The 24,287-nt window shown below is 40.0% G+C and overlaps 1 protein-coding gene across 2 annotated transcripts in view; it reads right to left on the bottom strand.

Annotated features, from left to right (window-relative positions):
* The window catches only part of YIPF6 (Yip1 domain family member 6), a 76,004-nt gene that overhangs the window by 43,717 nt on the left and 8,000 nt on the right, over positions 1-24,287 (bottom strand). For both annotated transcript variants that reach the window (XM_054472036.2, XM_054472035.2), the window contains exons 2-6: positions 18,890-19,018; positions 17,442-17,520; positions 12,187-12,229; positions 9,499-9,624; positions 8,096-8,253 (exon numbers count right to left, since the gene is read on the bottom strand). In XM_054472036.2, coding sequence (XP_054328011.1) covers positions 8,096-8,253; positions 9,499-9,624; positions 12,187-12,229; positions 17,442-17,520; positions 18,890-19,018 — 535 coding nt within the window. The remainder of the gene's footprint in view (positions 1-8,095; positions 8,254-9,498; positions 9,625-12,186; positions 12,230-17,441; positions 17,521-18,889; positions 19,019-24,287) is intronic.

Genomic DNA, 24,287 nt, shown 5'->3' with positions numbered 1-24,287 from the left:
GGCAGGTGATTTGTGCATTTCCAACTGAGGTACCCAGCTCATCTCGTTGGGACTGGTTAGACAGTGGGTGCAGCCCATGGGGGGTGAGCTGAAGCAGGGTGGGGAGTCACCTCACCTGGGAAGCACAAGGGGTCAGGGAACTCCCTACCCTAGCCAAGAGAAGCCATGAGGAACTGTGCCATGAGGAACAGCGCATTCTGGCCCAGATACTACACTTTCGCCACAGTCTTCACAACCCACACACCAGGACACTCCCTCAGATGCCTATGCCACCAGGGCCCTGGATTTCAAGCACAAAACTGGGCGGCCATTTGGACAGACACCAAGCTAGCTGCAGGAGTTTTTTTTTATACCCTAGTGGCGTCTGGAACACCAGCGAGACAGAAGCGTTCACTCCCCTGGAAAGGGAGCTGAAGCCAGGGAGCCAAGTGGTCTAGCTCAACGGATCCCACCCCCACGGAGCCCAACAAGCTAAGATCCACTGGCTTGAAATTCTCACTGCCAGCACAGCAGTCTGAAGTGGACCTAGGATGCTCGAGCTTGGTGGAGGGAAGGGCGACCACCATTACTGAGGCTTGAGTAGGCAGTTTTCCCCTCACAGTGTAAAGAAAGCCACAGGGAAGTTCAAACTGGCCAGAGCCCGCCACAGCTCAGCAAAGCTGCTGTAGCCAGACTACCTCTCTAGATTCCTCCTCTCTGGGCAGGGCATCACTGAAAGAAAGGCAGCAGCCCCAGTCAGGGGCTTATAGATAAAACTCCCATCTTCATGGGACAGAGCACCTGGAGGATGGAGCAGCTGTAAGCACAGCTTCAGCAACTTAAACATTCCTGCCTGCCAGCTCTGAAGAGAGCAGCGCACAGTGCTTCAACTCTGCTAAGGGACAGACTGCTTCCTCAAGTGGATCCCTGACCCCCATGCCTCCTGACTGGGAGACACCTCCCAGCAGGGGTTGACAGACACCTCATACAGGAGAGCTCTGGCTGGCATCTGGCAGGTGCCCCTCTGGGATGAAGATTCCAGAGGAAGGAGCAGGCAGCAATCCTGGCTGTTCTGCAGCCTCCGCTGGTGATAGCCAGGCAAACAGGGTCTGGAGTGGACCTCCAGCAAACTCAAGCAGACCTGCAGCAGAGGGGCCTGACTGTTAGAAGGAAAACTAACAAACAAAAAGGAATAGCATCAACATCAAAAAAAAGGACATCCACACAGAAACCCCATCCAAAGGTCACCAACATCAAAGACCAAAGGTAGATAAATCCATGAAGATGAGGAAAAACCAGCACAAAAAGGCCGAAAATTCCAAAAACCAGAATGTCTCTTCTCCTCCAAAGGATCACAACTCCTTGCCAGCAAGGGAACAAAACTGGATGAAGAATGAGTTTGACGAACTGACAGTAGACTTCAGAAGGTGGGTAATAACAAACTCCTCTAAGCTAAAGGAGCATGTTCTAATGCAATGCAAGGAAGCTAAGCACCTTGAAAAAAGGTTAGAGAAATTGCTAACTAGAATAACCAGTTTAGAGAACATAAATGACCTGACGGAGCTCAAAAACACAGCATGAGAACTTCATGAAGCATACACAAGTGTCAATAGCTGAATCGATCAAGCAGAAGAAAAGATATGAGATTGAAGATCAACTTAATGAAATAAAGTGGGAAGACAAGATTAGAGAAAAAAGAATGAAGAGGAATGAACAAAGCTTCCAAGAAATATGGGACTATGTGAAAAGACCAAACCTACCTTTGATTGGTGTACCTGAAAGTGATGGGGAGAATGGAACCAAGTTGGAAAACACTCTGCAGGATGTTATCCAGGAGAACTTCCCCAACCTAGCAAGGCAGGCCAATATTCAAATTCAGAAAATACAGAGAACACCACAAAGATATTCCTTGAGAAGAGCAACCCCAAGACACATAATTGTCAGATTCACCAAGGTTGAAATGAAGGAAAAAATGTTAAAGGCAGCCAGAGAGAAAGGTCGGGTTACCCACAAAGGGAAGCCCATCAGACTAACAGCAGATCTCTCGGCAGAAACCCTACAAGAAGAGAGTGGGGGCCAATATTCAACATTCTTAAAGAAAAGAATTTTCAACCCAGAATTTCATATCCAGACAAACTAAGCTTCATAAGCGAAGGAGAAATAAAATCCTTTACAGACAAGCAAATTCTGAGAGATTTTGTCACCACCAGGCCTGCCTTACAATAGCTCCTGAAGGAATCACTAAACATGGAAAGGAAAAACCAGTACCAGCCACTGCAAAAACGTAACAAATTGTAAAGACTATCGACACTATGAAGAAATGGCATCAACTAATGGGCAAAATAACCAGCTAGCAACATGACAGTATCAAATTTACACATAACAATATTAACCTTAAATATAAATGGGCTAAATGCCCCAATTAAAAGACACAGACTGGCGAATTGGATAAAGAGTCAAGACCCATCAGTGTGCTGTATTCAGGAGACCCATATCACGTGCAAAGACACATATAAGCTCAAAATAAAGGGATGGAAGAATATTCACCAAGCAAATGGAAAGCAAAAAAAGTGGGGGTTGCAATCCTAGTCTCTGATAAAACAGACTTTAAACCAACAAAGATCAAAAAAGACAAAGAAGGGCATTACATAATGGTAAAGGGATCAATGCAAAAAGAAGAGCTAACTATCCTAAATATATATGCACCCAATACAGGAGCACCCAGGTTCATAAAACAAATTCTTAAAGACCTACGAAGAGACTTATACTCCCACACAATAATAGTGGGAGACTTTAACACCCCACTGTCAATATTAGACAGATAGATGAGACAGAAAATTAACAAGGATATTCAGGACTTGAACTCAGCTCTGGACCAAATGGACCTAACAGATATCTACCCCAAATCAACAGAATATACATTTTTCTCAGCACCACATCACACTTATTCTAAAATTGACCACATAATTGGAAGTAAAATACTCCTCAACAAAGGCAAAAGAATGGAAATCATAACAACAGAATGCAAAAGAATGGAAATCATAGTCTCTCAGACCACAGTGCAATCAAATTAGAACTCAAGATTAAGAAACTCACTCAAAACCGCACAGCTACACAGAAACTGAACGACCTGCTCTTGAATGACTACTGGGTAAACAATGAAATTAAGGCAGAAATAAACAAGTTTTTTGAAACCAATAAGAACAAAGACAGAACATACCAGAATCTCTGCAACAGAGCTAAAGCAGTGTTTAGAGGGAAATTTATAGCACTAAATGCCCACAGGACAAAGCGGGAAAGATCTAAAACTGACACCCTAACATCACAATTAAAAGAACTAGAAAAGCAAGAGCAAACAAATTCAAAAACTAGCAGAAGACAAGAAATAACTAAGATCAGAACAGAACTGAAGGAGATAGAGACAAGAAAAACCCTTCAAAAAATCAATGAATACAGGAACTGTTTTTTTGAAAAGATTAACAAAATAGACCACTAGCCAGACTAATAAAGAAGAGAGAAGAATCAAACAGACACAATAAAAACTGATAAACTGGAGATCAACACTGATCCCACAGAAATACAAACTATCATCAGAGAATACTATAAATACCTCTATGCAAATAAACTAGAAAATCTAGAAGAAATTGATAAATTCCTGGACACATACTCCCTCCCAAGACTAAACCAGGAAGACGTCGAATCCCTGAATAGACCAATAATAAGTTTTGAAATTGAGGCAGTAATTAATAGCCTACCAACCAAAAAATGCCCAGGACCAGACAGATTCACAGCTAAATTCTACCAGAGGCACAAAGAGGAGCTGGTACCATTCCGTTTGAAACTATTCCAAACAATAGAAGAAGAGGGATTCCTCCCTAACTCATTTCATGAGGCCAGCATCATCCTGATACCAAAACCTGGCAGAGACACAACAAAAAAAGAAAATTTCAGGCCAATATCCTTGATGAACATCAATGTGAAAATCCTCAATAAAATACTTGCAAACTGGATCCAGCAGCACATCAAAAAGCTTACCCACCATGATCAAGTCAGCTTCATCCTTGGGATGCAAGGTTGGTTCAACATATGCAAATCAATAAATGTAATTCATCACATAAACAGAACCAATGACAAAAACCACATGATTATCTCAACAGATGCAGAAAAGGCCTTTGATAAAATTCAACACCACTTCATGCTAAAAACTCTCAATAAACTAGGTATTGATGGAACGTATCTCAAAATAATAAGAGCTATTTATGACAAACCCATAGCCAATATCATACTGAATGGGCAAAAACTGGAAGCATTCCCTTTGAAAACCAGCACAAGACAAGGATGCCCTCTCTCACCACTCCTATTCAACATAAACTCTGGCCAGGGAAATCAGGCAAGAGAAAGAAATAAAGGGTATTCAAATAGAAAGAGAGGAAGTCAAATTGTCTCTGTTTGCAGATGACATGATTGTATATTTAGAAAACCCCATCGTCTCAGCCCATAATCTCCTTAAGCTGATAAGCAACTTCAGCAAAGTCTCAGGATACAAAATCAATGTGCAAAAATCACAAGCCTTCCTATATACCAATAATAGACAAACAAAGAGCCAAATCATGAGTGAACTCCCATTCACAATTGCTACAAAGAGAATAAAATACCTAGGAATCCAACTTACAAGGGATATGAAGGACCTCTTCAAGGAGAACTACAAACCACTGCTCAAGGACATAAGAGAGAACACAAACAAATGGAAAAACATTCCATGCTCATGGATAGGAAGAATCAATATCATGAAAATGGCCATACTGCCCAAAGTAATTTATAGATTCAATGCTATCCCCGTCAAGCTACCATTGACTTTCTTCATAGAAGTAGAAAAAACCACTTTAAATTTCATATGGAGCCAAAAAAGAGCCCATATAGCCAAGACAATCCTAAGCAAAAAGAACAAAGCTGGAGGTATCACTCTACATGTCCTCCAACTATACTACAAGGCTATAGTAACCAAAACAGCATAGTACTGGTACCAAAACAAATATATAGACCAATGGAACAGAACAGAGGCCTCAGAAATAATGCCACCCATCCAAAATCATCTGATCTTTGACAAGCCTGATAAAAACCAGCAATCGGGAAAGGATTCCCTAGTTAATAAATGGTGTTGGGAAAACTGGCTAGCCATATGCAGAAAACTGAAACTGGACCCTTTCCTTATACCTTATACAAAAATTAACTCAAGATGGATTAAAGACTTAAATGTAAGACCTAAAACCATAAAAACCCTACAAGAAAACCTAGATAGTACCATTTAGGACACAGGCATAGGCAAAGACTTCATGACTAAAACACCAAAAGCAATAGCAACAAAAGCCAAATTGACAAATGGGATCTAATTAAACTAAAGAGCTTCTGCACAGCAAAAGAAACTATTATCAGTGTGAACAGGCAACTTACAGCATGGGAAAAAATTTTTGCAATCTATCCATCTGACAAAGGGCTAATATCCAGAATCTACAAAGAACTTAAACAAATTTACAAGAAAAAAACAACCCCATCAAAAAGTGGGCGAAGGATACGAACAGACACTTCTCAAGAGAAGACATTTATGTGGCCAACAAACATATGAATAAAAGCTCATCACTGCTCATGAGAGAAATGCAAATCAAAACCACAATGAGATACCATCTCACGCCAGTTAGAATGGCTATCATTAAAAAGTCAGGAAACAACAGATGCTGGAGAGGATGTGAAGAAATAGAAATATTTTTACACTGTTGGTGGGAGTGTAAATTAGTTCAAGCATTGTGGAAGACAGTGTGGTGATTCTTCAAGGATCTAGAACCAGAAATACCATTTGAACCAGCAATCCCATTACTGGGTAATACTGTAAAGACGCATGCACACCTATGTTTACTGCTGCACTGTTCACAATAGCAAAGACTTGGAACCAACCCAAATGCCCATCAGTGATAGACTGGATAAAGAAAATGTGGCACATACACACCATGGAATACTATGCAGCCATATAAAAGGTTGAGTTCATATCCTTTGCAGGGACATGTATGAAGCTGAAAACCATCATTCTCAGCAAACTACCGCAGGAACAGAAAACCAAACACTGAGTTAATGGGTGCAGCACACCAACATGGCACATATATACATATGTAACTAACCTGCACATTGTGCACATGTACCCTAAAACTTAAAGTATAATAATAATTAAAAAAAAAAAAAAAGAAGAAGAAGAAAACCAAACACCACATGTTCTCACTCATAAGTGGGGGTTGAACAATGAGAACACATGGACACAGGGAGGGGTACATCACACACTGGGGCCTGTCAGGGGTTGGGGGCGCTAGGGGAGGAATAGCATTAGGAGAAATACCTAATGTAGATGACGGGTTGATGGGTGCAGCAAACCACCATGGCATGTGTATACCTATGTAACAAACCTGCATGTTCTGCACATGTATCCCAGAACTTAAAGTATAATAATAATATAAAAACATATATATTTTAGCCAAATAAACAAATAAATGAAAATAATCAGCCAGGTGCGGTGGCTCATGTCTGTAATCCCAGCACTTTGAGAGGCCAAGGCAGGTGGATCACCTGAGGTCAGGAGTTCGAGACCAGCCTGGCCAACATGGTGAAATCCCATCTCTACTAAAAACATAAACATTAATCAGGTGTGGTGGCACATAGCTATAATCCCAGCTACTCGGGAGGCTGAGGCAGGAGAACTGCTTGAATCCAGGAGGTGGAGGTTACAATGAGCCGAGATAGCGCCACTGCACTCCAGCCTGGGCGACAGAGTGAGACTCTGTCTCAAATACTAATCATCATCATCATCATCATCATTACATCTCTGGGAAATCTTTCCTGAATAATCATGTCTGTCCCCACTGTACTGTGCATAAATCTCCATCTCCCACCTAGAACACCTATTGCCTTTAAGTGTTTTCATGTCAGGCTGCTCTGTTAGATTGTGAACTCCAAGGACAAAGACCATGCCTAAAATTATGCCTGACACATAGTTGGTGATTAATGTTTGCTGAATTAAAGTTTCTCTCTCCTATGATTCTACTTCGTGATCACCTGTGAGCCTGGACACTGGATAACTAAGTAAATATAATTACACTTATGGTAATTATGAGATTCTCAGTGAGAGAATGAGGGGCTCTCCCCATGGGAAAAGCACCCAAGCTTAATATACAGTCTTTGGAATATCAGTTCTGGCTCTCTCAGACCTTTGTTGGATTACTTCTTAGCTTTCAACCATGTTCCAGAGCAATGAGATGTTACTACACTTAAAAATATTAAGCAGTCTGCCTATCCATTAAAGCAGAGGCTAGTGAACACTTCTAAATTTAAGCTGGAATCTTAAGAGAACTTTAGAAATATAAAAACAATGAGCAAATAGCATTCATTATCATTGCTATAGGCCCTTCCTAGTCTTTAGCAAAATGTTTTACGGAAGCAGAAAAGTGCTATATAATGATACTTACAATCTACACTGGAAGGTGGTATAGTATAGTTCTTAAAGGTTCATGACTGCCTGGTTTGCAATTTGACTCTCTTACTCACTAGTAATGCAACCTAGGGCAAGCTGCTCAACTTCTCTGTAACTGTTCTTCATCTATAAGATGGGACTAATAATAGTATTTCTCTATTAGAGTTGCTGTGAGGCTTAAATGGGATAATATATATAAAGCACTTAAACAGAGCCTGGCTTTTGATAAGCAATCTGTAAGTGTTATTTTTATTTTAATTAGTTTGTCAGGAAAAGATCCCAGTCATTCCACAAGTCACCTAATACCTTGTATATACCAGGACTGGGCTAAATGTAGTGTAATCCACTTTCCCAATCTTTTTTTTTTTTTTTAAAGAAAGAAAAAAGATGTGACTCTCCACATCTTATAAGTCCAGATATCCAACTCAGATAAGACAGACAGCAGCCCCATCATTGCCTACTCAGGGAAGAGGGTTCTATGGATAATACTGTCAAGAATCATATCACTCACATCTAACTTTGGACTTATACTGCTCCTCATCTGGTCTTCAGCATTAAATCATGTTTTTGTCTGTTCTGTTATTGTGGAAATAAGTACATACTTACCAACTATAGACCAGGCAAACATCACAATCACCACAAAAAGCCGAACCATGAAGTTTACAGGTCCTGGATCAGCCAAAAGTACCAGCCGGCAAATCAGCATTGCTACTGTCAAGGGAAGTATACAGTAACCCAGCACACAGAGGCTCTGAAAAAAAGATCTTAAAAACAAAATACATTAATAAAGATCATAAATACAGTTGATGGGTGTTATGACACAGCTTATTACATAGATTTCTCTATGTAACGGAATGTTGCCTCCTTCTTGGTAACATCTACATCCTAACATTAATTATTAAGTACATGCTTTTGTCTGGGCGCGATGGCTCACGCCTGTAATACCAACACTTTGGGAGGCCAAGGCGGGTGGATCACCTGAGGTCAGAAGTTCAAGACCAGCCTGGCCAACATGGTGAAACCCCATCTCTACTAAAAATACAAAAAAATTAGCCGGGAATTGTGGTGGGCACCTGTAATCCCAGCTACTCAGGAGGCTGAGGCAGGAAAATTGCTTGAACCTGGGAGGCGGAGGTTGCAGTGAGCTGAGCTTGTGCCACCGCACTCCAGCCTGGACAGAGCGAGACTCTATCTCAAAAAAAAAATTAAGTACATGCTTTAATGTTCTTTCCCCATACTCTTCCTCCTCTCCTCTCAAATCCCTTAAAAGTCAATCATCTAACACCAGATGATCTGCTCTAGTTCCTACAGATATCTTTCTCTGAACCTCTAAGATGGTGGTTCTTAATCCTTTCTAGTTATAGACCTATTATACTTGAGAATTTGTTAAAAGCTATGGACCACTTGCCCCCCAAAATGTACATACTCTTCTTACACAAAAAAAGTCTGCCTATGATTTCAGGGCCTGGAAAGGGCATCTGAAGCTTATCAAAGGACCTCAGATAATTTAAGATAATTTAACTTAACAAGGTTATCTCTGTACAGTGGTAGTGGTTTTAAGAACACTTCTCTTTGGCCCTTATTTAGTTTGATTTTTCTTTAAAACAAAATATCAGGCCAGGTATGGTGGCTCATGCCTGTAATCCCAGCATTTTGGGAGGCCAAGGTGAGAGGATCACTTGAACCCAGGAGTTCAAAATCAGCCTAGGCAATACAGTGGGACCCCATCTCTACAAAAAAAAAAATTTTTTAATTAGCCAGGCATAGTAGCACATGCCTGTAGTCCCAGCTACTCGGGATGCTGGGGCAGGAGGATCCCAGCTACTTGGGAGGCTGAGCCTGGGAGACAGAGGCTGCAGTAAGCCATGATCACACCAATGCACTCGAGCCTGGGTGACAGACTGACACCCTGTCTCAAAAAAAAAAAAAATCTAACTAGCCTGTCTTCCTTAATCTAAGATATACTACCTGGCAAGAGGAAAAAAAGAATGCATTTTAATAATACTCACATGTTCCCTCCAAGAAGTTTTGAGTTGAGGGTGATGGTAACTGCACCAAACCAGACAATGACAAACACCTCTGCAAATTGGGGCCCTCCATCTTTTTCACTATCTGCAGAGTCTCTTTGCAGCATTCTGAGAAAAGGAAACAGCATAAGAATTGCTTAATCTTTTACTTAGGGCAACAAAGTTAAGGCATGGGTTCTCAAACTTTGAATCAGATTGCTGTGCTATACCTCACCTGAAGATCTGTAATATGTAGGTTGTGCTAAAAGGAAAATGACACAAGCATTTGGCAAGGCTCCCTTACTGCAAATTCCAAATGCCTCAGGACTACAAGGGGTGCTCCATTTGACCTTGTTGAAATGTTTAAATGAATTATTGAAGACCTTTTTTTTAAGCAGAGGTTATAAACTGAAGGGTCAAATGTGGCTTATATATGAGGTTTTGGGCTTATATAATATTTAAGATTATTTTGAATTTAAGTTGACACTATTTTATTTCACATAAGAATATGAATTTCTAGATTTTCTTGAAAAAACTGTTAGACTTTCTAACACTGAGCCTGTATTCCAACACTGCAACAATCAAGTGTAGCTGACATAAGTACAAGGGGCTTACAGTCACCATATCACTACTACATGCATTTAGGTTACTATTCTAGCCTTTAGACACATCAGAATTTGTAGTTCTTGGGTTAAAGTTTCAGTTGAGATATTTAAAAATGGAAATAGGCCAGGTATGGTGGCTTAGCCTGTAATCTCAGCACTTTGGGAGGCCAAGACAGGCAGATCGCTTGAGGCCAGGAGTTCGATACCAGCCTGGGCAACATGACGAAACCCCCGTCTCTACAAAAAATAAAAAATTAGCTGGCCGTGGTGGTACACACCTATAGTCCTAGCTACTAGAAAGGCTGAGTTGGGAGAATCGCTTGAGCCTGGGAGGTTGAGGCTGCAGTGAGCTGTAATCACACCACCGACTCAGCCTGGGTAACCGAGTGAGACTGCCTCAAAACAAAATAAAAATAATAAATAAAAATGGAAACAGTCTATAAACCTTTTTAGTTGTTGATTTTTAAAAAATCAAAACATACAGATTATTACTAAAGGGTTTTGCTTTGGAATTGAGTAGTTGAACAACCACTTAAATATCCTTTCTTTGTCTAAGAATTTTACAGATGTAAACTGTTTTGAATATTTGGACTTGGTGTTATTACCAAGAAAAATAATAACTGTAAGCTCACAACCTCTTCTTATTAAACAGTATAGAGAAGTCACACTGTAAGTCTTTCTTGCCCTGCTATGCTACTTGGCAGTATGCACAGGCTTTTGTATTCTATGCTATGCATATTCCATTCCAAGTCCTGACAACCAGATGCAAAGAATGGCCAGCACTCATCACTTGTTGTCTGGAATCCCTATTGCTTCAGCATGGTATGATGGAAAGAATATTAACTAGTATGGAAGGCAAGAGACCCAGATACTGATCCTAATTCTGTCACTAGATATGTCACTTGATGTCCTGGGACTCCAGTTTTCTCTGCAACTAAGTGGGGTTAAACTACATAATCTATAAGGTTAATCTTTCAAAAGTAAAAAAAATATATACGCTCGGGACATCTAATATAAACCCCTCCATCAAGGCATTAGGCTGCATCCCTTGACATGGTTACTAAAAGCATAAGAAATAGTACTCTACATTATTACCTAAATTAATATATGCTCAATTTAAATTTAAAAAATTAGAGAAGTCAGCAAGAAACTTAGTGAATTTAGACCCATAAAGGGTTAAGCCTGGAAAGGACCCTCAACCATCTCCCTTTACAGATATGGAAGAGGAGACCCAGAGTGACCAGGTGGGAAGAGATGTGTAATGAACCCTAGAGGTACAGAATAGGTAGTGAGGAAACCTGAGGTTGAATCTCAGGTCTACCACTGATTATGTGATCTTGGTTAAATCCTCAACCTTTTTGAACCTGAGCTTGTTTGTCAAAAAAAAAAAAAAAAAGAAAATAATTTTAATTCTTGCTATGAGGTTAAAATAAGAGAAAGTATTTTAAAGTTTTCTGCAAACTGGGAAAAATTATACAAACATTGGTTATTAGTAGCCCAAAGTCACATAGCTAGCTGACAGCAGAGTCAGAATGCGAACTCAGAACTGAATTCCAGGGCAGTATTTTTTCCCACTCTATCAATGGTTATATTCATCTCTCTAGTGTAACCTTCTTCTCCTTCCCGTCCTCTTCCTTTACATACAATGTATATGGAAAAGTACAACACTCTGAAACATGATCTTGCTTTTAACTCTCCTACTTCTAATTTATTCTCATTCTCATTCATATTTTTAGTAAGATTACAGAGAATTATGTTTGCAAACAAAGGGTGCTTAAACCTTAATGCACTTAGTTTAATAATGGGGAGGAACAAGAGAGTAAATAAGTAAATAAATGTTTGTTGAATAGACATGGCTAAAACACACTAAAATGTCATTGGTTAAGGAAGGTGAGCCTAATTTCATCATATTTTAATTGATTTGGAAAGTGACTTTAGAGGCTTAAATACCTAAGGAGTATAACATGTACAACATGTTACATAAGTCCTAAATGAAATATTCAATCAAAATCCCCCACAATTTTGAAAATGCACAAAAAAGTCTAGTCTAGCTCAAATGACAAAGAAAGAAAATGCAAGTACTTACAATGCGAGTGTCACACAAAGGATCAAAGGGCCCCACAAATCCCCTACAAGACAAGACAAGACAGAAGGGAAGGTAATATTTTCTGTCTTTATTCTAATATCTACCTCTCTCCCTCCTAGAATTCAGACATCAAGGCTCTCTTTGTCTGCCCAAGCCTTCCTACCTCTCCTCTCCCACTACCTGCCCTCCCTGTCCCCTAATCCTGAATGCACTTCTTTACATAGACTTCCAGTTTTGCTTATTTCATATCCCACAAATCACCCTTTCCTTCTCCCCATCTACTAAGACACATACTGGCATGCTATAATTAAAGACCAATGGACAAACAATCAGAAGATCTAGGTTCCCTACCCCATACTCTAAGAAAAAAAGACTATAGCCAAGGCACTTTACCAGTCAGAGACTGCATTAGACAATGCAAGTATAATCATGCTCAGTTCACAAATAAAAAAATGAAGCTGAGAAGGAAATGACTTGCCTAGCTTTATATGTGGAAGTGGGACCAGAACCTAGGGCTATTGATTTTTTTTTTTTTTTTTTTTTTGAGATGGAGTTTGGCTTTTGTCGCCCAGGCTGGAGTGCAATGACGCAATCTCAGCTCATAGCATCCTCTGCCTCCTGGGTTCAAGCAATTCTCCTGCCTCAGCCTCCCGAGTAGCTGGGATTACAGGCACCTGCTACCATACTTGGCTAATTTTTGTGTTTTTAGTAGAGACGGGGTTTCACCATGTTGGCCAGGATGATTTCGAACTGACCTCAGGTGATCTGCCTACCTTGGCCTCCCAAAGTGCTGGGGTTACAGGCGTGAGCCACCGCACCTGCCCTGATTCCTTTTTTTTTTTTTTTTTTTTTTTTTTTTGAGACAGGGTCTCACCCTGTTGCCCAGGCTAGAGTGCAGTGGTACGATCATGGATCACTGCAGCCTCAACCTCCCAGGCTCAGGTGATCCTCCTACCTCAGACTCCTGAGTAATTGGGACTACAGGCACACGCCACCACACCCAGCTAATTTGTATTTTTTGTACAGATGGAGTTTCACCATGTTGCCCAGGCTGGTCTCAAACTCCTGGCCTCAAGCGATCCACCCGCCTCAGCCTCGCAAAGTGCTGGGATTACAGGCATAAGCCACCACACCCGGCCTGGTCTTTTGATTCTTAGACCAAAGTTCTTGCCACTCTGTCATACTGCTTCCCTTTTATAATTAATATATTGAATTAATATAGAGTTGCTATTCTTCTAGGTGAAAAAACAGCCCAGTATTGGTAATTTCACAAGGTTAAACTCTAATAACATATGAAAGCTTTCTGAAAACTGCAAAAGGCTCTGCAGGCTCTGCCAACATCAGGTCTAGCAAACATGGGCCTCAATCAAAAGCTGCAGGCTGGGTGCGGTGGCTCACGCCTGTAATCCTAGCACTTTGGGAGGCCGAGGCAGGCGGATGGCCTGAAATCAGGAGTTTGAGACCTGCCTGGGCAACATGATGAAATCCCATCTCTATTAAATACAAAATATTCGCTGGGCATGGTGGCACGTGCCTGTAATCCCAGCTACTCGGGAGGCTGAGGCATGGGAATTGCTTGAACCCGGGTGGCAGAGGTTGCAGTGAGCCAAGATTGTGCCACTGCACTCCAGCCTGGGTGACAGTGCAAGACTCCATCTCAAAAACAAACAAACAAAAACAGCTGCTGAGTGATTTGGTCGGGTTCAGTAGCTCATGCCTGTAATCCCAGCACTTTGGGAAGCTGAGGCGGGAAGATCACTTAAGGTCAGGAGTTTGAGATGAGCCTGGCCAACATGGTGAAATACCGTCTCTAACTAAAAATACAAAAAAATTAGCCAGGTGTGGTGGCACATACCTGTAATCTCAGCTACTCGGGAGGCTGAGGCAGGAGAATCCCTTAAACCCGGGAGGCAGAGGTTGCAGTGAGCCGAGATCGCAACCTCCACTCACTACACTCCAGCCTGGGTGACAGAGCAAGACTCTGTCTCAAAAAAACAAACAAAAAAAGCTGCTGAGTGATTTGTATGCCAACAGTTCAGTAGCACATAGCTTAGAGCACAATTACCTTCCTCAATTCATTCCAAAAAGGCAAATATCCCACATCTAACTTTAACCTCACATGTATATAACCTTACCCAAGAGAGGTACGCAAATTTATATACTTAATATTGTTTAGTTTTTAATTATATAAGTAATTTTGACACCATTGTGGAAAGTTTGGAAAAGACATAAAAAACCATAATCCTACCACTTCTAATAAAACTGCTGCTAATTTCATTAATTTTTTTTTACCTGCTCAACTTAAAAACTGAATTCAAGTGTACTGTCATGTGCCACAAAATGACATTTCGGTCAATGATAGTGTTCCCATAAAATTATAATGGAGCTGAAAAATTCCTATCACCTAGTGACATCTAGTACAACACATTACTCACGTGTCTGTGGTGATGCTGGTATAAACAAACCTAGTATGTTGCCAGTCATATAAAAATATAGAACTACGTACACTACATAATACTCTACTTGATAATGATAAAAAATGACTATGTTACTGTGGTTTACGTGTTTACTATACTATACTTTTCATTGTTATGTTGGAGAATACTTCTACTTAAAAAGTTCAGCCTGGATAACATAGCAAGACCCTGTCTCTAAAAAAATGTGGTTTTTTTTGTTTTGTTTTCTGGTTTTTTTTTTTGAGACAGAGTTTCCCTCTTTTCACCCAGGCTGGAGTGCAATGGTGCAATCTTGGCTCACTGCAACCTCCACCTCCCGGGTTCAAGTGATTCTTCCGCCTCAGCCTCTGGAGTAGCTGAGACTACAGGCGCCTGCCACCACGCTCAGCTAATTTTTGTATTTGTAATGAGACAGGGTTTCACCATGTTGGCCAGGCTGGCCTGGAACTCCTGACCTCAGGTGTTCCACCCACCTCGGCCTGCCAAAGTGCTGGGATTAGAAGCGTGAGCCACCGTGCCCAGACAAAAAAAATTTTAAAAATTAGCTGGGCTTGGTGGCACAGGCTCAGGGCATGGGAGCCTGAGGTGGGAGAATGGCTTGAGCCTAGAAGTTTGAGGCCATAGTGAGTTATAATCATGCCACTGCATTCCAGCCTGAGTGACAGAGCAAGATCATGTCTCTAAAAAAAAAAAAAAAAAAAAAAAAAGTTAACCATAACACAGTCTCAGGCAGGTCCTTCAGGAGATATTCCAGAAGAAGGCATTGTTATCATCGAAGATGGCAGTTTCATGCGTGTTAATGCCCCAGAAGACCTTCCAATAGGACAGATACAGAGGTGGAAGACAATTGTACTAATGATCCAATTCTGACCCTGTGAAGGCCTAGACCAAAGTGTGTGCTTTTGTCTTAGTTTTTAACAAAAAGTTGAAAAAATAAAACATTGGCTGGGCAGTGGCTCTTGCCTGTAATCCCAGCACTTTAGGAAGCTGAGGTGGGCAGACTGCTTGAGGCCAGGAGTTTGAGACAAGCCTGGGCAACATAGGGAGACCCCCATCTCTACAAAATATTTAAAAACTAGCCAGGTGTGCCTACAGTCCCAGCTACTCAGGACACTGGCAGAAGGACTGCTTGAGCCCAAGAGTTTGAGGCTGCAGTGAGCTATGATTATGCCATTGCATTTGAGCCTGGGTAACAGAATGAGATGCTATCTGTTTTGACAGAACTCTAATAAAGAAAGCAATCATCAGACTAAATGATAGGCTTGAAAATGAAACTGTCAATAAAGGTACTATTAATTTGTTAAATATTTATGGGTATTTACTATCATATTAATTTAACATTTAGGCCAGGGGTGGTGGCCCTCGCCTGTAATCCCAGCACTCTGGGAGGCCAAGGCAGGTGGATCACTTCAGGTCAGCAGTTTGAGACCAGCCTGGCCAACATGGCAAAACCCGTCTCTAATAAAAACACAAAAATTAGCTGGATGTGGTGATGGGCACCTGTAATCCCAGTTGTTCCAGAGGCTGAGGCAGAAGAATCGCTTGAATCCTGGAGGCAGAAGTTGCAGTAAGCTGAGATTGTGCCATTGCACTCCAGCCTGGGCAACAGAGCGAGACTCCATCTCAAAAAACTAACGAACAAAAATTTAAATATTTGCCTTTCCCTTGGAGATCATTAATTCTTTATGTGTCAGCAGCTTCCAGGAATATTATGTAATATATGTAAATATTGTAAGTTAGCAGCCTCCAGAAATGTATTTTGTAGTAACCACTAGAGCATTAAAAAATATATATATATATAAATATATATATATAAATATATATAAATATATATATATATAAATATATATAAATATATATATATAAATATATATAAATATATATATATAAATATATATATATAAATATATATATATATAAATATATATATATAAATATATATATATATAAATATATATATATATATATTTTTTTTTTTTTGAGACAGGTCTCGCTCTGTCACCCAGGCTAGGGTACAGTGGCGCAGTCACGGCACTACAACCTTGATCTCCTCGGCTCAAGCAATCCTCCCACCTCAGCCTCCCAAGTAGCTAGGACTACAGGCATGCGCTATCAGGCCTGGCTAGTTTTTTTATTTTTAGTAGAAATGAGGTCTCGCCATGTTGCCCAGGCTGGTCTCAAACTCCTGAGTTCAAACAATTCTCCTGCTTCGGCCTCCCAAAGTGCCGGTATTACACATATGAGCCACCGTGTCTGGCCAGTGTATATTTATTGATGAGGACAATATAATAAGCAAAGTCTTTCAATCTCTGAGATTCCAATCTAAATTTTTAATGTCTGCCTGTAATCCTAGCACTTTGGGAGGCCGAGGTGGGTGGATCACCTGAGGTCGGGAGTTGGAGACCAGCCTGGCCAACCTGGTGAAATCCGTCTCTACTAAAAATACAAAAAAAATTAGCTGGGCATGGTGGTGGGTGCCTTTAATCCCAGCTACTTAGGAGACTGAGGCATGAAAATTACTTAAACACAGGAGGCGGAGATTGCAGTGAGCCAAGATCACACCATTGCACTCCAGCCTGGGAGTCAGAGTGAGACTCTGTCTCAAAAAAAATGAAAATAAAAATAAAATAAAATAAATTTTTAATTTCTGCCAGAAGTTTGATTTACATATTCGTTTACATATTTTTTATCCTACAAAATGATGTCAGTTTTATTACCACAGAGATTTGCCTTATAAAGTATTATGATAAGATACAGTGAGATAGATTAAGCAAACCCTTAAAAACCTCATATACTTACAATCTCTCAAAAGAGTATTACTTTTCCTTGGGTACAAAACATGCATGAATTTTTTCCCAACAGCTTTTAGATCACGCATCTGAAAGACAGAAACAACTTGTTGTATTGTGATGACCAAGGTTGTCAGCAGCCTTACTTAATTTGCTAAAATTTCTTTTATTTCAATCTCCTGTGAACTCTTCATTGAATTTTGCAGATAATTCCAGTTCAACTCCTTCACTACACAAACAAACCAGAGAGATAGGGTATGCTTTTTCTATGCTTTAACTTCTTAAGCCAACTTTTAACACCTTTCCACATCTGTTTTGATCTGTTCTGTTTTGATGTTGAAAAAATCCATAAAAAAGAAACACAGCCCTCCCAATAGGCTGCTTAAAGAAACTAAAACAATTGTACTATAAAAAGCTGCTCTACAAAACACAGTACGTGACATTCAGTTCATAGAAGATGAGGTCCCAAGGACCAATTAGCCTGCTCTCTAGCTACTACATTCTTTGCAATATATAAAATAAATTTCTAACATTCCCAATTTAATTGGTAAATGAATCCTAGAAACCAGATACAAAAAAAAAAAAAAAATCAAGAAACTGGAAGAAGGGTTCAGTAATACAAATACAACCTCTCAAAGTACCACTGAGCTAACTCTGTTTTAATTTTTTCACCTAGAATTTTATCCATGTTATTAAACACTTTGTAAACATAATTTATAATAGTTGCTTAGCATCTCACCACAAAGATATAACATAATTCACCTAACCAATACCTCATCTGTGGTTCATTAATTTCTAGCTTTCCCCTATTACAAAGAATGCTATAATAAACATCTTTGTATATTGATACTTCTATTTTGAAAATTTTTGTTTTACATTTTAAAACTTTCCTTATACTATATTTGGAGAAGTATGATAATATATTGGTTTAAAAAGATTTGGACATTTTAAGAATTTTTTTTTTTTTTTTTTTTTGGAGACGGAGTCTCACTCTGTCGCCCAGGCCAGAGTGCAGTGGTGCGACCTCGGCTCACTGCAACCTCAGCCTCCCGGGTTCAAGCGATTCTCCTGCCTCAGTCTCCCAAGCAGCTGGGATTTCAGGCATGCACCACCATGTCTGGCTAGTCTTTGTATTTTTAGTAGAGATGGAGTTTCACCATCTGGGCCAGGTTGGTCTCGAACTCCTGAGCTCAGGTGATCCGCCTGCCTTGGCCTCCCAAAGGGCTGAGATTATAGGCGCGAGCCACTGCACCTTGCTGTTTTAAGATTATTAATATGCATTATAACCAAACTGCTCTCCAAAAAGGCTGTACCAAATTAATCTCTAGGATAAAATATTAAACTTCAGTATATAAAATATATTCAAAATCAGTGAACCAAATGAAAATATTGCAAAGTACTATTAGTTACTTAGTCCCATAATACTGAACAGAAGTTCTCTCAACTAGTCTAACTTACGATGGTATTGCGAACAGATTCATTTAATGTGGAGCTGTCAAACTCCCGGATGCGAGATCTCATAGGAATGGTGATTTCTCCTTCTACGGGGATGTCTTGTGAGATGGATATATCTGAAAGGCCTGCAAACTGAGAAGAGTCAGGGGAAAAAAAGTAAGCCTGTAATAAACTGTAGCATTCCTCATATATATCATCATTTCCTAGAGAGTTGGGACCATGTATTTTGTAGGGTTTTACATAGGAAAGTAGGTGTTAGCTCAACACACATTACACAATGCAGTTAACAATAATTCTCAAATTTATTTCTTTAAAGATTAAACATAATGAAAAAACTAAAGTAAATGTCATAGACACCTTCTTGCCCACCAACATTTAGCATAAAATCTTCACATGGCACAAGCTAGCAAGACTGAGATAATAATTGTAAAGTTATTAAAAAGTGACCTTTTAGCAATCACTGTCTTAGAATGGCCACGTTTCTGTTGCACTTCTGCTCCCTAGCAGGCTCTAGTGGCCTCTGCTGGCTAAAAATGAGCATTACATGAACCATAAAGGCAAGTGGGGGGAACAGGGAAATAGCAAAATATACCTTGATTACAATCTTTACAGGTTACCTGGCAATCACAGAGCAAATAAAATTTTCAAAGTGAATAACGAATGTGAACTTTTAAATTCATACTCATCTGCCAAATGTTGTTACAACCGAAACTCGAATCTACAAATTCCTAAGAAAATAGAGGCAATGACTTCTCATACAGTTTTTGGCCCAGTAGGCACAATTTTTAGTGGGCAACAGTTGCAGATAAATGAAATGCAGACAGTATACTGAAATTTTAGAAGGAATGAGGATGTTCAAAGAATTTGTAAAAGGCTGGGTGTGGTGGCTCATGCCTGTAATCCCAGCACTTTGGGAGGCCGAGGCGGGCAGATCACCAGAGGTCAGGAGTTCAAGACCAGCCTGGCCAACATGGCGAAACCCCATCTCTATTAAAAATACAAAAATTAGCTGGGCGTGGTGGCGCATGCCTGTAATCCCAGCTACTCAGGAGGCTGAGGCAGGAGAATCGCTTGAACCCGGGAGGTGAAGGTTGTGGTGAGCCAAGATCACGCCATTGCACTCCAGCCTGGGCAACAAGAACAAAACTCCGTTACAATAAAATAAAATACAAAAAAATACAAAAATAAATAAATAAATAAAATATAAAATATAAAATAAAATAAAATAAACAAAACAAAAACAATTTCTTAACCACACTCATATTTCTTAAATATAAGAAACATGCCATAGAATTTTTTTTAAAGGTTTCTTATAGAGGAAAGAAAGGAATAGAATAGAGCAGACAGGGAGAGAAACTAGGCTTTTTTCAATATATGTTGTTCATATAAATGACTTGCAATCATATAAACACTTCATACAATTATTAAACAAAATTAAAATTTGAAGGAAGCAATCCCTGAAACTGAGAGAAAAAATTAAACCAATGAAACTACCATGTATTGAAATAAACACACAACCACAAAGACAGCACCTATTTCAAGTGACTATATAACACTGTAATTTGACTTCTGATTAAGATATAGGAAGCTAGAAAGACCATTCCCCAAGTAGAATAATGAGAAAAGGCTAGATACTTTACTGAATCATAACTTTCCCTGAATTCATCTGAGAACTGAGTTGTAGGGAGACCAAGTAGCCTGGATGAAATCTAAAGAAAGCCAGGTGCTTCCACGAAGAGACATCAGCACTGGCTCAACAGTAGCAAAGCATGAGGGGAAGACAATGCTGCACACCACACCACACAGATGGGTAAGAATTCAAATAAAATTTTAAATAAATTGCTAAAGTCCAAGTATGGACTAGCACAAGAGTACAGAACCCCTGGAAGCAATAGACACAAGGGGAGTTCACACCCACTTGCAGGCTCTTCTCTAGAAAAAGCCCCTAGAGGAAAGAGCCTTAAAGCCACTTAGACAAAAACAAGTTGCCTTCAGAACACAGGTGACAACTCACTGAAGCTGGAGAAAGGGAAAAGGAAAAGCTCTCTACTACTAAGGGATGGACAGGAAACCATCCTGGGCCCAGACCATTAAGAGTTTCCTTCAGCTAGGAGGGGGACAGGATCACTAAGAAAGTGCTACCCAGGAGACCCAGAGACACATGGTCTGCCTAAGGCAGAGACTAGACTATGACAACAAAGAATCCCCTTTCCCTGGCCCCTATCACCAGGCTAGCAAGTATGGAGTAATAAACAACAGCAGTCTACTGCTGGAGAAGTGCTAGAGCTTAGAAAGAGACTCACCATGAGATGCAAGGGCAAAGACAGAAGCTGAGTACAGAACATGAACATTAATAAAAACATTGGGGCTGGGTGCAGTGGCTCATGCCTGTAATCCCAACACTGGGAAGCTGAGGTAGGAGAATCGCTTGATGCTAGGAGTTTGAGACTAGTCTGGGTAACACAGTGAGACCCCCATCTCTACAAAAAATGTTTTTAAAAAATTAGTTGGGCATGGTGGCATGCAACTAACTGTGGTCCCAGCTACTGAGGAGACTAAAGTGGGAGGATCACTTGAGCCCAGGAGGTCAAGGCTGCAGTAAGCTATGATCACACCATTGCACTCCAGCCTGGGCAACAGAGTGAGATGCTGTCTCAAAAAAAAACAACAACAACAACAAAAAAAAAAACAAAAACACACACACAAAAAAACCAACAACAACAACAAAAAACACTGGGACAACATAGCAACCCCACCCCTAAACTCAAGGTAACAGCAGAGGAATCTGAAGCCGGTGATACACTGAAGGTAACCATAGCAACAACAACAAAACAAACAAAGCTCAACTCCCGACTAGACTGACTTAACCCCTACTGACTGACAACTCAGTAGCAGAGATGTGCCACTTCTAGCAGTGTGTACATGATGTCCAGCGTTCAATATCAGTAACAAATTATCTCCCCCATACTCACATGAAAAAACAACCCACTATGAGACAAAGCAATTAACAAAACCAGACTCTGAGATGACCAAGATGTTAGAATTATCAGAAAAGAAATTTAAGATTACTATGTCTAATATGCAAAAGGCTCTAGTAGAAAAGGTACATGCATGAATGATGATGAATTTCTGCAAAGAGATGGAAACTGTAAGAATCAGATGGCAATGCTAGAAATACATGACCATAGTAACAGATAAAGAATGCCTTTGCCAGCCTTATCAGTTACCTCAATACCAAAGAAAGAATTCAGAGCTAGGTCAAAATCATGCAAACTAAAACAAAAAGAGAAGAGTAAAAGAAGAAAAGAAAAAATAATAGAGTATCTAGGAACTATGGGAAAACATTAAATGGTCTTATTATGTAAATAATTGGAATCCCGGAAGAACAGAAAGATAATGGCTCTGAAGAGATATAGGCTAACCGCAGTGGCTGACGCCTGTAATCCTAGCACTTTGGGAGGCCTAGGCAGACAGGTTGCTTGAGCCGGGGAGTTTCAGACCAGCCTGGGCAACATGGCGAAACCCCATCTCTACAAAAAAATATTTAAAAATTAGCCAGGAGTGGTGGCACACATCTGTAGTCCCAGCTACTCAGGAGGCTATGGTGGGAGGATCACCTGAGCCCAGGAGGTCGAGGCTTGCAGAGCCCAAGATCATGCCACTGAACTCCAGAGTGAGACTCTGTCTCAAAAAAAAAAAAAAAAAAAAGAATAGCTGAGAATTTTCCAAAAATAATGAGACATCAAATGACAGATGCGAGCCAAGAGAACCCCAATCAAGATGAATACCAAAGGACAAAATGAAAAAATCCACAAACCTAGACACAAACTACTGAAAACCAAAGATAAAGAGAAAATCTTGAAAGTAGCCAAAGAGAAAGGCATTGCATTCACAGGAACAAAGATAAGAATTACAATAAAAGGCCCGGCATGGTGGCTCACGCCTGTAATCCAAGCACTTTGGGAGGCCAAGGCAGGTGGATCACCTGAGATCAGGAGTTCAAGACCAGCCTGGCCAACATGGTGAAACCCCATCTCTACTAAAAATACAAAAAATTAGCCGGGCATGGTGGCAGGTGCCTGTAATCCCAGCTACTTGTGAGGCTGAGACAGGAGAATCGCTTGAACTCAGGAGGTGGAGGTTGCAGTGAGCCAAGATCATGCCACTGCATTCCAGCCTAAGTGACAGGGCGAGACTCCATCTCAAAAAAAAAAAAAAAAAAAAAAAATTATAATAGACATCTCTAACAAAATATAAACAAACAAATAAACAAAGAAAGACATCTCACCAGAAACTATGCAAACCAAAAGAAAATGGAGGGACACTTTTAGAGTGCTAAAAGAATAAAACTATCAACACAGAATTCTAAACCCAGCAATAACTATTAAAAATAAAGGCAAAGTAAAAACGTTTTCCAGACAAGTAAAAGCTAAAATATATTCTACAAGAAATGCTAAAGGAAGTTCCTCAGGAAGAAGGAATATTATATCAGAAGGAAACTTGGATTTACATAAATAAATGATCTCCCAAAGTGGTTAAAATGAAGGTAAATATGACGTTTCTTCCTATTTTTAATTATTCTAAAAGATAATCGCCTAAAGCAGGGGTCACCAAACTTTCTGTAAAGGGTCAAACAGTAAATATTTCAGGTTTTGAGAGCCATATGGTTTCTGTTGCAACTGCTGAACTCTGCCATTATAGCATGAAAGCAGCTAAAGATAACACATAAATAAATAAGTGTAGCTCTGTTCCCAGAAAACTATACTTAGAAAAACAGGCAGTGGGCCAATTTTTAAATTATAAAAATATAATTTAGGAGATAATTGGAAATTTGAACCCTAATGAGATATATTAAGAAATTATTAATTTTTTACATGCATTAATGTTATTGTGGTTATGTTCTCTTTAAAAGCAGAATTCTAATTTGGGAACTGCGGCACACACCTATAGTTCCAGCTAGTTGGGAGACTGAGGTGAGAGTGTACCTTCAGGCCAGAAGTTGAAGGCTGCGGGTGCTATGATCATGACTGTGAACAGCCACTGCACTCCAGCCTGGGCAACATAGCAAGATGGCAACTCTAAAATAATACAAAATCAAAAAAAAATTCTTATTTATTGTTTTTTTTTAAGAGACAAGGTCTTGCTCTGTCATACAGGCAGGATTTCAATAACATGATCATAGCTCACAGCAGCCTCAATCTCCCAGGCTCAAGCAATCCTCCCATCTCAGCCTTTCAAGTAGCTGGGACTGTAAGCATGTGCCACCATACCAGTCTACTTTTTAAAATTTTTAGTAGAGATAGGGTTTTGTCATGTTGCCCAGCCTGATCTCGAACCTCTGGACTCAAGCAATCTGCCCATCTCGGCCTCCCAAAGTGCTGGGATTACAGGTATGCGCCAC

This window comes from Pongo pygmaeus, chromosome X, assembly GCF_028885625.2.
Source record: "Pongo pygmaeus isolate AG05252 chromosome X, NHGRI_mPonPyg2-v2.0_pri, whole genome shotgun sequence".
NCBI classification, from domain to species: domain Eukaryota; kingdom Metazoa; phylum Chordata; class Mammalia; order Primates; family Hominidae; genus Pongo; species Pongo pygmaeus.
Note: the sequence above shows the minus strand (reverse complement) of the source record. Positions and strands in the feature narration are given on the sequence as shown.